The following is a 13805-nucleotide window of genomic DNA, read 5'->3' on the forward strand; positions in this document are numbered from 1 at the left end:
AGGGTTAAATTGATATTTATTTCTTACAGAATTATTCATTTTGTTAAAAATGAAAATTATATATTATGTAGGCTTTTCTTTAAAATATTAGTAGTTGTTCTTGCAAGTAGTCCCTACATGCATATAATAAATATGTTTTATATAAAAAATATATTATAAATAAAAATAAAATATATTATCTGGACAATTGAGTTAATGTAAAATTAAAGATTTGTTTTGAATAAATTAATTATTTTCTGATACGGCGTCGCTTCCGCTCCTGTTTCCGGTCAACAAATTACTGATGAACGCCAAATTGCAATCTGGATAAAGATGAAGGACCAGTAGGAAAATAGAATTCTACCCGACCCGACAAAAGAAGCCCAAGTGAGCTCGAGTCAAGATTCAGTTGAGGTTGGTTGAAGCTCAGCCTCATAACTCACACTGGAGCCCCAAACACAGTGTCAACTTGGGGGAGAGAACGATTTTTCTGAGTATTTTTCGTCACTTTCCTCTCGATCTCGCCTCGATCAATCGGTAAATCGGTCCTTCTCGCTTTTTTTTTAATGCGGTTTTTGGGTCATGGATCTCATTATTTGATGCTTGGTGTTATGTATGTTATTTGATTTGGTTTTGTTTGTTGATTCTGTGCTTTTGTAATAATTAAAAGTCGCGATAATAATCTGTGGAAAAACGGTCGAATCGATTGTTTCTTTCTGGTCTTTTAGACGTAAATTGGTATTTTTGCCCCCTGCTGAACTCAGTTGTTAATTTTTTAGATTGAGATCAGTATGCAAGTGTTTTTTTTCTGAAGAATTGATCATCTGGTGTGGATTATGGCTTCTTGGAAAGTACTGAAAAGGCTGGTCCAGATAATGAGTTTTCTGAACTTGGAACTCATATTGCGATCTTTCGATCTAAGCTAGTAAAATGAGTGTACTTAGCTTTAGTAAATTTTGTTGGAAGTTTGGCTCACTTGGGTATAAAAGAGCAAGTGATAAAGAAAAGAAAAATCCGTGATAGCTAATTGTCATCAATTTTAACCTTCTCGCTCTCAGTGTATTCCATGCTAAGGCAAGCATGGATTATGTAATAATTTCCAGCTTGCATGTGGCTGATCCACGTTAGTTTTAGGTCATCTCATAAGCATGGAAGAGTTTACTTGCTTCGTCAAAATGGCCGATACTTTTTCTCTGCGAACAACTTTTAACAGTCTGTTTGGATCTAGAACTAAGCTGAGATAGTTGAAACGGAAAGGAAAAACTTCTAGAAATTAAATTCGTAGTGTTTCCTTATGGACAACAATTGTAATTAAAACTCTATGAATGTGGTTGAGTATCAGTCGGAAACTGAGAAGTTATTATTTCCATTGATAGACGGAAACTGAGAATACAAATTGTATTTTTGAGTTTTCAGTTCTCTTAGGCATTCCAAATGAATTTCAGTTATAACGCTAAGAAACTTATGTCGTATATGACAATTCGATTGTGGAGAAGTTGGATTGCACTCTGTTTTTGTTTCTTTCATGTTGAGCACCCATTTTCTGAAATTATGAATTTGAAGTTAAGAACTTAAGACAGGAGGACGTTTAACTACTTTCAGTTAGTGTATATGGCATCAGAAAATAAATAGCTCCACATTTTTCTTTTATGTTGCATTTGAATTTGAGAGAAGGATTTGGAGAAATAATTTCAAATTACTTTATATTAAAAACATTTGAAATCCATTAGTATTCAACAAAATATAGTTCAAAATTAGAGTTGAAGGATTTGAAACCCTTTGAATTTAGGATTATCTAAACAAATTGAAAATATTTGTTATTAGAGATTTCCAATTCACAACTCCAACCAAATGTGACCTTATGTAACTTGTGTATTTTCTGTCGCTTGCAAAGGAATATATTAAGTATTTTGATGACTGAAGTGGATTATATATGGTTCATACGTTTCTCAATGACTATGCCGTTCACTTTCTCTTTGCCTTGACCTCTTAGGAGCTGGAGCCCTGATGTGGAGGTGAAACGCTCATTTTTTAGTGGTCTTCTAGCTGCAAGATGTGGAATTGTGCATCCAGTTATATAGCTGGAAGTATTGGGTTAAAGAATGATGTTCTGAAGCCAAGAAAATATTCAATAGATTGCTCAGACGATGAAGGGTCTTCCGTCACGAGCAGAGACGAGGGCTTGGAATGCCCAATATGCTGGGAATCATTTAACCTGGTCGAAAACATACCTTATGTTTTGTGGTGTGGGCATACATTATGCAAACACTGTATCCTAGGACTTCAATGGGCTGTTGTCAAATTTCCTACTTTACCTCTTCAGCTCCCACTTCTCATATCCTGCCCATGGTGCAATGTTTTATCACTCCGTTTGGTTTATAGGGGGAACCTGAAATTTCCTCGTAAAAACTTCTTCCTTCTCTGGATGCTTGAGAGCATGAACGGCGACAGAGTGAAGTCTCATTCTGCCATCTGTGGGGATCATCAGGCAGGTTGTCAATCAAGCATGAAAGCAGCAGGAAACCATACAGGGAATAACCTATATTTTCCTCATTCTGAAGCATCAGGATCAAGTGATAATGGTAATCAATTTATTAACAGTTATGTTGCCACCATTGAGAGAATGCATCTCTCTCTTAGAAAGTCCCTCATTTTCTTTGTCCATTTGACAGCCAAGTTCCCACTCGTCATAATTCTACTCCTCATAATTTTGTATGCAATTCCTGCCAGTGCAGCCATCTTGGCCCTGTACATACTCATCACATTCGTCTTTGCGCTTCCGTCTTTCCTCATTCTATACTTTGCCTACCCGAGTTTGGATTGGCTCATGAGGGAGATCATCACATGATCTCATTTTCCCGGGTGAAAGTTACCTTGTCTGATAGCTCCTTCCATGCAAGAATCTTTATTTGTATTTTTCTGGTAAGTTGGGATATGCTAGTGATCTATCTATTCGTGTTGTGCCGAGTACAGCTCAGTTCTGCCAAGAAATGTCGTCTTCCTATGTATAAAACAAGGTAGCGTGGCATGTTAAATCTCAAGTAGGATAGTTTTGATTTTTTGGGTGGCAGAGGATGGTGTAGAATCCTCCTAGTAGTTGTAGTAGTTGTCTTGTCCCTCAACATTTGCCAAAGACAGGAAATTCTGTGCTAAATGAAATTGTCCTAACAATGTGGATCATAGAGTAATTATACAGAGTTGCATTTTTAGCAGGAGAACAATTAGATCTTTGGATTATCTGAAAATTACTTTACAGTACGCAAACTTCCCATTTGAAAAGAAACAATCATTCATTTTCCAACATCATTACTTTGCCTCCAATACATAAATATATTATACTCAATTATCAACTCATAATACATTCACACAATGTTTGGATTCATAATTTTATAATTCATTGTACCTAAATTTTTTAAAAATAATCTCATTCTGAATGTTAATGAATAAATAAAAAATTTATATTTAATTAGCATAATAAATAATTAGATGAAAAATAATTATATGCGGGTTAAAAGCACCAACTATATAGTTTTAATCAAATGTAATTTTAATATAATTTAATCTCAAAAATTACTATTAGAAACAGGAACTAAATGACACAAGAAATTGTATTTGTACTCGAAATAAAGATTTGATCTGCTAAATCGTAAGATCATTCAAAAGCTGAAGCAGTGTACCATTGTTGTGGTGATATTATCTGAAAAATCATTATTTCAAAGACATGGTTTTATTTTTGATAATGGGACAGACTTAAAATAGGAGGGGCAGGAGGCAGTTCATAATCACTACATATATAGTTCAAATTGTGATAGAGCTGCTGCTATTGATGTTGCTGTGGCAGCAGATTGGCATTGACATCTCAGCAAATCTATCAATAATTTTAAACAATCTCCAGTCTTTCTTGTGCCCTAATGCTCTGATATTTATAGATATAGCAATAACTGAACCAACTGTTGCTCAAATGTCTCAAACCAAATCCCAAGAAAATTGAACCATTTTCAAAGCTTACTCCACTGTCTTCTTCTTCTATTAGGTGCAACAATTTTAGACATTAAAAACATTTTCTAAAAGGTTCTTAGAGTGTATAAGATGTTAATATTTTCGACAAATTATAACGATTTTTTTTTAATATTTGGTATCACAAATAATTTTTCATTATTTAAAAAATTATTAATATATATTTTTTAATTTTCACGGTAATTTAATAACATGCTTGTTAGATTTCATTTATTTTTTTGTGGTGAACTGACAATATGCTCTTTTAAACTGTGAAGGATAACTTTACTCATTTTTAAATTTTTTTATGGACTAAATGAATAATATTTTTTTTTACATTATTCCATCCACCAATGGCATTTTTTTCTGTACTATTTTTTCAAAATCTTTTAAAAAGAGAAAAATATAACAAGACAAAAGTTGACAATTCTAAATCTTCATCCAAGAATTAGATAATTTAATACAAAATTAGGGGTATTGATAGTTTTTCAAACAATGAGTGTGTATTCGCAATCATGTTAAATCTCAGAAGAGCTCGTTGTAATTTATCCAAAAAAATTATTTTTTTTTTAAAAAAAACTTTCATAGTGTTTAAAATGGATAAACTTTTAAGATATTAATAACGATAATTTTATAATTAATATAATCAAAATTAAAATTCTTTATTAAAATTTTAAAAATAAACTTTATTAAAAAAAATTTTAAAAATGAACTTATAAATTTCTAACATCTTATTATTTGAACCTTTTAAGCTCTGAACCATACTGCAAACACTCTTCCACTAATTCCGTCTTGGAGAAATATTCCTTCTATTTTAAATTTAATTGTTTTCTTATTTATAATCCGAACAGTATAATTTTTTTTTTTAAAAAAAAAGTGAGAAACTTTTGGTTATAAGAATTTTACTTTTCACAGCAGTAAAAAAATAAGTAGTATTAGAATCATATTTTTTAATATTAAGAAAAAAAAAAAAACAAACCTAATATTTTGCATTTAAACTAAAATTGGAAACAAGAGATGAACAGTGAAAGCGCTTTATTATTCACCTACACATGTTCATGTAGTAGCGCTTTCTCTCTCTCTCTCTTTTTCTCTCTCACACACACACACGCACACAATAAACCTCCCTCTACGTGGCTGTGGCTGTCAGCCAAGCAAAATAACAACTTTCCCCTGAAACCATCGATCTTCCTCATGCATGTATATGAATTCTGAAAGGAACTGTTAAGAATGGAGATCATAGACAACTAACTGACAGAGGAAGGTGGCTGCTTCTTCTTCTTCTTCTTCTTTTATATATATACGTATGTAATAAATGTGTATGTATATGCCTATGTATGTATACATATAAATCTGGTTTTGAATATTCATTTCCTTGTGAACGCTTACGCTTTTCCTTCTTTCTACGGTGAAGCAGCAGATAGAATCGAGGCTTCAGAAAGAAGCGTAGGGGGGGAAAGGTGCGCCTAGTCTTTTAGTTTCTGTATGCCTTCATTTAAATGCAGAGTTACAGGCCGTTTTTTCTCGTGTAATATATAGGTTTGGATTATGTGTTTTGATTTGTTATGGTATGTGGGTTTGTAGATGTTGTCTTTAGGTGCAATCGTAAATTCGATTTTTATTTGTGGTGTTTTCTCTGTTTCGAAACAGGGGTTTTAATGATTGGTATTCTTATGATTATTCTGTCATCGTTGGGTGATTGAATTATATCCTTTTTACGACCCTTTGGTGGATTTTTGTGCTCAGATTTAAGTCGATTGTTTCCTCATTAATTTGCGATTGGTTTCTCTAAGGAAAAGTTCAGTCTCGATTTGTCTCTTGTTTGTTTCAACGTTTTCTTGCTTTGGTTTCGAGAAATTTTGGAATGCTTGTGTTGTGATCGCTGGATGAATGATGCAGGATGCCGGTGAGGTTAGACGTGCTGAATGCTTAAAGATTCTGTGGATGTAGAACGATTGTTTTTTTATCTGAACACATGATTTTGCCATATAATTGTTTCTTATGAAATCATGTTTCTTTCACTGTATTTGATTGAATCACTTTTTTTCTTCTCTGGAATAATTATGTGAAGGAAAAGAATTGGTAAACCATTTAAATCGCGTTTAGTTTACTTTCAGTTTGAAATGGAACCGAACCAAGATGCATTCTGGCACTTGTCTAATAGTTATGATTTTCATGTTTATCTATCTGCCTTTTGCCAATAAACTTCTTGTTCTCAGTTGTTGCTTCTTATGATTAAGTGTCAGTTTGTTCAATGATAATTGATGGTTGTCTTTCCACTGCAGGAGTTTGGGTTTTCCAATTTTCCTTTATGGTCCAGTTTCATGGCTGAAGAAAGTAGCGATCCACTAGTAACTTCAGAAGAAAAGGTCTTCAACAGCATGAACCTGGGCATAAACTCTGGTGGAAATCCACGTTCTCTCAACAATGTTTGTCGCAGAGCATCTGTTGGTTCCTACCGTGCAGGGAACAATGCAAGGAGAAGGCATTCTGCGTGCTCCAATTCTGAAAATGTAAGTCGTCGTGTGGTTCCCCGTTATCTCAGAGCTTCAACTGGTTCTTGCCATGATCTCTGTAAATTCGGAAGAAGACAATCATGTGAAGAGAAGGTGAAGAAACCTCTGAGAAGAAGAACTGCGAAAATTTCACCAAATGAGCTGCTTCCTGTAGTGATTGTAGCTGCGGGTAAGCAAAAGACCGAAAAAGTTATCAAGCATGAGCCTCCTGCTGACTTGAAAAAACGTTTGCGTGTGGTGAAGCCTTCTCCAGATGCCAAATCCTATTCATCAAAATTCAAGGCATCGATGGATGCAAAAGTTTGTTCCCCAACGCAAAATGCTTCATCTAGTAATGAGACTCGCCTTCCAAATTCACCTACTAAGAAATCCACTCCATCACATCCCACTGCAATTATCAAGAGGGGAATATTATCGCCATATGAGAAAGTTGAAGTTCCTTTAAAAGAAGCCAACTCTATTGAAAGAAAAATATCAAGAACAGGTAAAAAGACATATGATCAGTCCCTGAAGTGTACTTCTGTCAAGTCAGAATCAATTAATGTTAAACGATCACCAGCTTCTGACAATTTAGACGGTGTACTTGGAAAAGGGAGACGAAACAGTGTTGTCAAAAGTAGTCGAGGAATGACAGCATCCACAGCATCAGCAAGGAGAGCATCAGTAACTCCTGCTGCACCTTTGTTCCCTAAATCTTCTCCCAGTAAGACAGCATCCATTATAGCAAGAAAATCTGGAAGAGTAAAATTGTTGTCTCCTCTGAAAGTTCGGACTAGGATACAGAGGACTGCGACTGAGACATCCAATAATGAGAATTCTGAGAAGACCTTACTGGTCATCACCATGGGAACAGAGAAGTTGGAAGATATCCCAGATGACCATGCCATTGCATCACTGTCATCTTCATCATCACCCAAGTCTTTGTCTCATGCAAAGTCTGCATCTTCGTTGTCTTGTGAAGTAGAAGAGGAAGAGGTCAAGTACAGTGGTCATAAGGCAGATGAACTTGTGTCTGACAACACCGTATCTAATGAGAATGGCAGCGTACTAGCTGTGAAAGAGAATCAAGACAAGACTTCTAGAATGGGAACAGAGAACAATTCTTTGGAATCCATCCCAGATTACCATGTCATTCCAGCACTGTCATCTCCATCATCACCGAAGTCTTTGTCTCATGCAAAGTCTCCATCTTTGTTGTCTCATGAAGAAGATAATGAAGAGACCAAGAACAATGGTAATAAGGCAGTTGAATTCGTCTTGGAAAAGACCATATCTGTAGAGATAGGCAACACACAAACTATCAAAGAGAATCAAAACAAGATGCCTGGAATCAGAACAGAGAAAAGGGCATTGGAATCAATCCCGGAAGACCATGCGACTGCACTGCCATCTCCATCATCACCCAAGTCTTTGTCTCATGCAAACTCACCATCTCTAGAAGAGCATGACGTGATCAAGCACAATGGTAATGAAGCAGATGGATCTGTCTCTAACAACATCGTATCTGTAGAGATTGGCAATGTACAGCCTCTGATGGGAGATCAGAAGAAGACTATGAGAAAGAGTAGGTTGGTTCTTTCTGAAGATAAATATTGCTCACCGCTGAAGTTAAGGTTCAGGAGTGGGAAGGTAGTGGACCTTCCCTCAGAAAATAACACTCCCAGGAGACTCATATTTAGGAGGTCTCGATCCAGTGGTAATAAAGCAGCAGAAGGCTTTGTCTCTGACAACAAGAAGTCTGTGGAGATGGGCACTTTAGAACCTGTGAGAGAGAATCAAGACAAGATTTTAAGAAAGAGTCGGGTGGTTGTTTCTGAACATAAACCTCGCTCTCCAGTGAAGTCATTCAGGAATCAACAGGCAGTGGACGTTCACTGGGGCAATAACAGTACCAGGATACTCAGATTTAGAAGGCCAAAAGTCGTCTGGCCTGAAGATGGCAAGGTTGATTTGAAGAGGAGAATCTGTAAAAAGACTGGAGACAAGGACGATGCAGCCGGTGCGGAACTTTGCTCTGGCAAAGTTATCTTAAAGCACCAAGATGTGCAAGGGAAGACAGATGTTAAAATCTTGTTGAATAATGTCCTTGAAGAAACAGCAAGTAAACTTGTTGAAAGCAGGAAAGGCAAGGTTAAAGCCTTGGTGGGAGCATTTGAAACAGTGATCTCTCTGCATGAGCGTAAGCGTACTTTAAGCGTTGTCAGTTGAGTGGTGGAAACTTCTTATCCTATTTCTGAGAGTTCAGAGGAAAATAATGAGCTTGTGAATGAAGAAGTAAACATTAGCAAGCGCCTAATATTGCAAACAGATATGCAAGTAGATTTCTTCAGCAGAGGTTTTAATTAGAATTTTGACATTACAAGGTTTTTGCAGTTTCTCTTGTTTCTGGATGCTTTGTGTTGGTATGGATACAGTAACAATTTTGGTATTGGTTTTGCTAGACGCTAGTTGGTATGTTAGGTATTAATCTGTCCCAGATAACATATAACTCCTTGACACCTGAGCACTTAAGATGGATCTGATATCTTACATTAAACAGAGGATATACACTCCCTGCCTTGTGTTGCTTTCAACTATACATTCTTTCAATACGTCGGAGGATGTCCTAGTTATCATCGTAATCTTTCAATTTGAAATTCCCAAATCACTACAGAGTGCACTTGGGTTTACCAAAACCTTCCAGTTCAAGAATGCTTTAATTCCATTCTAACACTAACCTTTTGTACAGCTTGCTTCTCCGAGATTTCAATTTTACATGCTGCTTTCAAGACATGCCTGTCCTTGTTGAGTTCTCTTGCAAACTGACTTTGCTCTCATTCAGTGTTTAACTATGTCAACACTTTTTCAAAATTGAAACCAACTTAGATCGTTGTCCTTGTAATCTTTCAAAATGGAAATTTTCGTATCATCTCTGAAGCAAGAAGTTTCAAATTTAGAGGATGAAGTTAGGTCTGTTTTGACAAGAATATGCAGGGAGAGGTGTACAGGGAAATTTACTAAAACTATATAACTATACTACATATGAATGTGTAGCCCAACACATGTCCAATCAATTGACTAGGACGAGTCATATCTTGTCCTAAGGTTATGTAATCAATCCTCTTTCTTTCTTATAATGCTTGTACTATACACTAATCTGTAAATGCTCCAGAACAACATAGTGGTAATTGTTGGCATGTGAGAGAGTTAGTAAAGTTGAAGTTGTGAATGTGCAATGAGAGGTGTAAATTGATGAAGTTAAGACTCAACTAACCAATGGCCCACAAAAAAATCTTGTACAGTACTACTTCAAATGTCACAAAACCACATTCTTTAAAGACAAGTGTGAGTTTGATTATGATACGCCGCTGCTTAACAATTATTCATCATTATTTTCTTGTAATTAACAAACAATTGGTTTACATAATTACTTCTCTGTATTATTATCCTAATAAGAAATAAAATTACTTAGCAGTCTTTTTATTACAAACATGTGGTAATTAATGTAAATGACAACAGTATTTGCAATCGCTTAAAATAAATTTTCTTACCTAATTGTTAGAAAATAAAATGGAAAGGTTTTTTCTTGATTTTGAATTGTTTAAAATAAATTAATTTAAACAAAAGTTATAAATAGCTTCCTACTAACTTTTGATAAAATTTTAAGTATTTATTTATTTTTTCAAACGCTCCAACTTCAAATTATTTTGACCTTTCAATTTTATTTCAATCATTCACAATTTTCACTAGAGATAAACTTACATCTTTTTATGTAATTTTATTTTACCACAAAGAAATATTATATAAAATCAATATTACATCTTGTATTATATTATATTATGTATATATATGATGTCTACATGAATTTTTTTTTTCAATTCTGTGATGTGTATATATAAAATATAATATCAATTTATAATAAAAAATTAAATTTATATTATTAATGAATTACCAAACCATCAAATGAGACAAAAAATAGGAAGGCTGTTCCTTGGTTGATATTTGGACATAATTAAAGGTATTGTATTTGTGAGATGAATAATATTAAAAACAAGAATAATAGTTTTAATTTATTTTCAACAAATGAAGACAAGCCCTTATTGTTGTAGGGGGGCTGTTTGCTTGTCTAGCATGCATACTGTCCTCATAATAACACAGCTGTCACCAAAAAAATTGAACAACCAATGGCTGGACAACAACGCTCAACAGATGCCCACTATATATTCCAACTAGGCCAAAAAAATAAATCTATTACGTCCACAAAAAATAAGTGGTTTGTCTGTTTTCCAGTTTAGATGACAGCTGAGTGGTGTTATCATTCAACTGAAATATATATTTAGAGGCTTTTTCTTGTTCTAGATATGCAACTCCTAAGCCCAGTTCTTTACTCCAGAAATATATTTGCTTTGCGTAATCTCTGTGCTGGAGATCTCCAAGCTCAAGATTGATTCTTTCTTTTCTGGGACGAAACTGATTTTGGAAAGAGGTAAATTTGCAGCATTTTCTTGCATGTTGTCAGGTGTTTTTTTCTCAATTTTGTGCTCTTCAAGATTTGCCTCTGCGGATCCCTAAAATCTTTGTTTTTCTTGTTCATGCAGCTGAACTCGGGAGCATATGCTACAAGGGAACTGGAGTTGGGCTCAGCTTAGAATTTCCGGGTCTTGATTTCAAGTTTGTCATGATCTAGTGTGTTTATTTCTTGCTTTTCTTTGAAGTGAGGCTCTTTTCTTTCTATTTGTGTTTAGTTGAATTTTAGGAAAAAAAAAAAAAAGAAAAATCATGGAATTGTTGGAATTGTTTTGGATGATAACTTGTGTGTGAGTGGGTTTTGTTTCAAAGATATTTTAGGCTTTGTGCTTGTGGATTAGCGAGTCTGTTGCTATGAATGTAGATTGTGTCGACTATTGCATGTAAGTTAAATTTGATAAATTTGTTGTTTCTTTCGATGATTAGTATCTTACTTGAGGATAGGTTCTTCTTGGTTGATTATTTCCGTTTCTTGCTAGATTTCTCGACTTTTCCTTAATATTCTCTAATTAATTTGTGATTTCCATGTTGATGGGCGAAAGTAAAAAGGGGTTATCTAAATGTTGTGTTGAAGGTTCTCTTGCTGCTGATGTTGGAGTGAACCAAATAGATCTGCTCCCTACTGAAATTAGTGCAGATTTGATGTGTGGTAATATGGAAATGTGTATTCCTCCACCCCTTTACCTGCTAGTTTTTCTTTTTTGGTTTATATCATGCAATGGATTATAGATTTCTTCACCTGTGGTCCATCCACAATGGCACAATCTACAATCCTAGTTTTGTCCTTCTGCTAATGCATTGAAACTCTTTAAGGAGATCAGAAATTCCTAATACCAGATATAACCTCTTGTTGCTGATTTTAGAAGATATCTCTTGTTTTCTTTGTGTCTTGTGGGTGTCTCTTAGTGTGCATGTGCTTATGTGCTGGTTTTGCTTCTTCTTTATGAGATCTTCTGGGAGTGAGTAGGTTTGCAGCTACTAAGTTCTATAAATTAGTTAATTAAATCATTGCTGCAATGTGGTTAAGTTGTAAGTATCACCATATTTGCATCTTCCTCATGAGTTGCTAGGTGGATTGTGAACTTTCGTTCTTGTTATCCATATGTGTTGCCGAGGTGCCTTTTTATTCTATCCTCTTGGTCTAATTATTATCTGTTCCCTTAGCTTACAAGAATAAATGAACTACAAAATTTTATATAAGCTGTTGTACAGCCTTTCTTATCAAAGAAAGTCTTTTATCTCCTTCATGTACTCCTACAATGGATGTTCAGCATGCAACTAATACTTGCCTGGTTGACAGTATGGGTACTGCTGAAATCTACAAGCATGAGATACAGATGCTTAACATAAATCTGTTTCTGTTGCCAGGTAAAAGAATGATTCTCACAAAGCAATACCGGTGTATTCACTCGGCAAGTTGTGTTTGTACAAAAGGGCACCTCACTGAAGAAATCATTTTCTTAGTTTTCAACCATTTGAATTGGAACCCTAAATTGATCGCGGCACTTTCTTGTTCTTGCAAATGGTTTGATGATCTTGCCAAACGAGTTCTTTGGAAAGAATTCTGCAAGACACGAGCTCCTAAGATGATGCTTGATTTGCAGTCTAGTGGAAGTCATAGTGTAGATGGGAACTGGAGGGCCCTTGGTAAGCTACTCATATATTGCTCTGGATGTAAAAAGGATGGGTTGTTCAACAGTACTCACATCCCAGGTCACTTTGTCTACCGAACACGGTTCTCAAGGACATCAGGGAAGAGCTTTCTATTACCACAATGCAGAACAGATGTCTTATATGTGTCTGATCCTTGTGAGCATCTAGACCAAGGGGATGAAGGCGATATTGGATTTTTTCGTGGAATATTTAAATCCTTTGCGACATCAAAGGTCAGGAAAATGCTTATAAAGAGAAGCGCTCCGCTGCATCCAACAGAGGTGTGCCCGTATTGCAAGGCAAAGCTGTGGAACATGCTGGCAGCAAAGATGATACCATCAAGTGCCAGCTGCCGGCTGGGTGCTTATGAAGATTGCATTGAGTATTACGTGTGCCTTAACGGCCATGTACTTGGGATTTGTACCCTCTTGCCCTTGTCTGATACAGATGAAGCATCCGAAGATTGACAATTTGGTAAAAACCAGTAATCATCTAATTAGCCTCGGAATTGTTTTCTATTTTTTGTGTTCTCATTCTTAGAAGATAGCATTTGCATTTTGCGTCCGAAAGTATCAATACAAGATGTTCGATTACAGTCACTAAGAGAATACTTCTCGATGGACGTAACAGTACCTGGACGATACTGTTGTGTGTGTGTGTTGGCTTTTTTTTTTTTTTCGCATGTCACCTGATCATAACTACTCTTGTTCATCAGCCACTGCATTTTATCAAAGAATTTGATGCGCAATTGGGTTGTGGAATTGTGGTGGATGCTGCATGGAGAACAAAAGAGAGTGACTCAAGATGACAGGCAGTTTAGTAGGACTCACTCCGGCAGATGAGATTCTATTTACTCCAAGGTGCTGCTGTGGAAACTTTTCTTCCTATTAGCAGGATGGCAAAGTGTTATTGTCTTCACCATTGTTTTTGACAATGTCGTGCTGTAAACCCTGTACCTATTTTGTATGATGAATGAATTCCAGTAATGAACTAACCTGCAAGAAGGATATGTAATACAAGACATATTGATTTGTTCTCTATTAGTTGACATCATTTGACTTCAGACTTGGGAAGTCCTCTCTTCCCTGTGTCCGATGGATATTGTTTCATGTTGACTTCTACTAAGATTGATTCTCGTCTACCAAGATGTTTCCT

The 13805-nt window shown here is 35.5% G+C and overlaps 3 protein-coding genes across 9 annotated transcripts; all 3 read left to right on the forward strand.

The window, feature by feature from the left end:
- Positions 1–348: 348 nt before the first annotated feature.
- LOC105167631 (uncharacterized) lies at positions 349–3200 on the forward strand. The gene is made up of 2 exons (XM_011087417.3): positions 349–516; positions 1973–3200. The coding sequence occupies exon 2, from the start codon at positions 2033–2035 to the stop codon at positions 2825–2827; it is 795 nt and encodes a 264-aa protein (XP_011085719.1). The 5' UTR covers positions 349–516; positions 1973–2032; the 3' UTR covers positions 2828–3200.
- Positions 3201–5032: 1832 nt separating this feature from the next.
- LOC105167632 (uncharacterized) lies at positions 5033–8867 on the forward strand. 3 transcript variants are annotated; one of them, XM_020695761.2, is made up of 3 exons: positions 5033–5239; positions 5390–5435; positions 6261–8867. In XM_020695761.2, the coding sequence occupies exon 3, from the start codon at positions 6300–6302 to the stop codon at positions 8697–8699; it is 2400 nt and encodes a 799-aa protein (XP_020551420.1). In that variant the 5' UTR covers positions 5033–5239; positions 5390–5435; positions 6261–6299; the 3' UTR covers positions 8700–8867. The 3 variants fall into 3 exon arrangements, with proteins under 3 accessions (XP_020551420.1, XP_020551419.1, XP_011085721.1); XM_020695760.2 differs by having other exon boundaries at positions 5393–5435; XM_011087419.3 differs by having other exon boundaries at positions 5396–5435.
- A 1932-nt stretch (positions 8868–10799) lies between these two features.
- Positions 10800–13713, forward strand: LOC105167633 (EID1-like F-box protein 2). 5 transcript variants are annotated; one of them, XM_011087422.3, is made up of 4 exons: positions 10800–10956; positions 11069–11184; positions 12366–13124; positions 13366–13713. In XM_011087422.3, the coding sequence occupies exon 3, from the start codon at positions 12374–12376 to the stop codon at positions 13115–13117; it is 744 nt and encodes a 247-aa protein (XP_011085724.1). In that variant the 5' UTR covers positions 10800–10956; positions 11069–11184; positions 12366–12373; the 3' UTR covers positions 13118–13124; positions 13366–13713. The 5 variants fall into 5 exon arrangements, with proteins under 5 accessions (XP_011085724.1, XP_011085725.1, XP_011085723.1 ...); XM_011087423.3 differs by having other exon boundaries at positions 11069–11156; XM_011087421.3 differs by having other exon boundaries at positions 11069–11141.
- The last annotated feature ends 92 nt before the right edge of the window (positions 13714–13805 follow it).

Source organism: Sesamum indicum, linkage group LG8, assembly GCF_026168435.1.
Source record: "Sesamum indicum cultivar Baizhima isolate 11 linkage group LG8, ASM2616843v1, whole genome shotgun sequence".
Lineage (NCBI taxonomy): Eukaryota > Viridiplantae > Streptophyta > Magnoliopsida > Lamiales > Pedaliaceae > Sesamum > Sesamum indicum.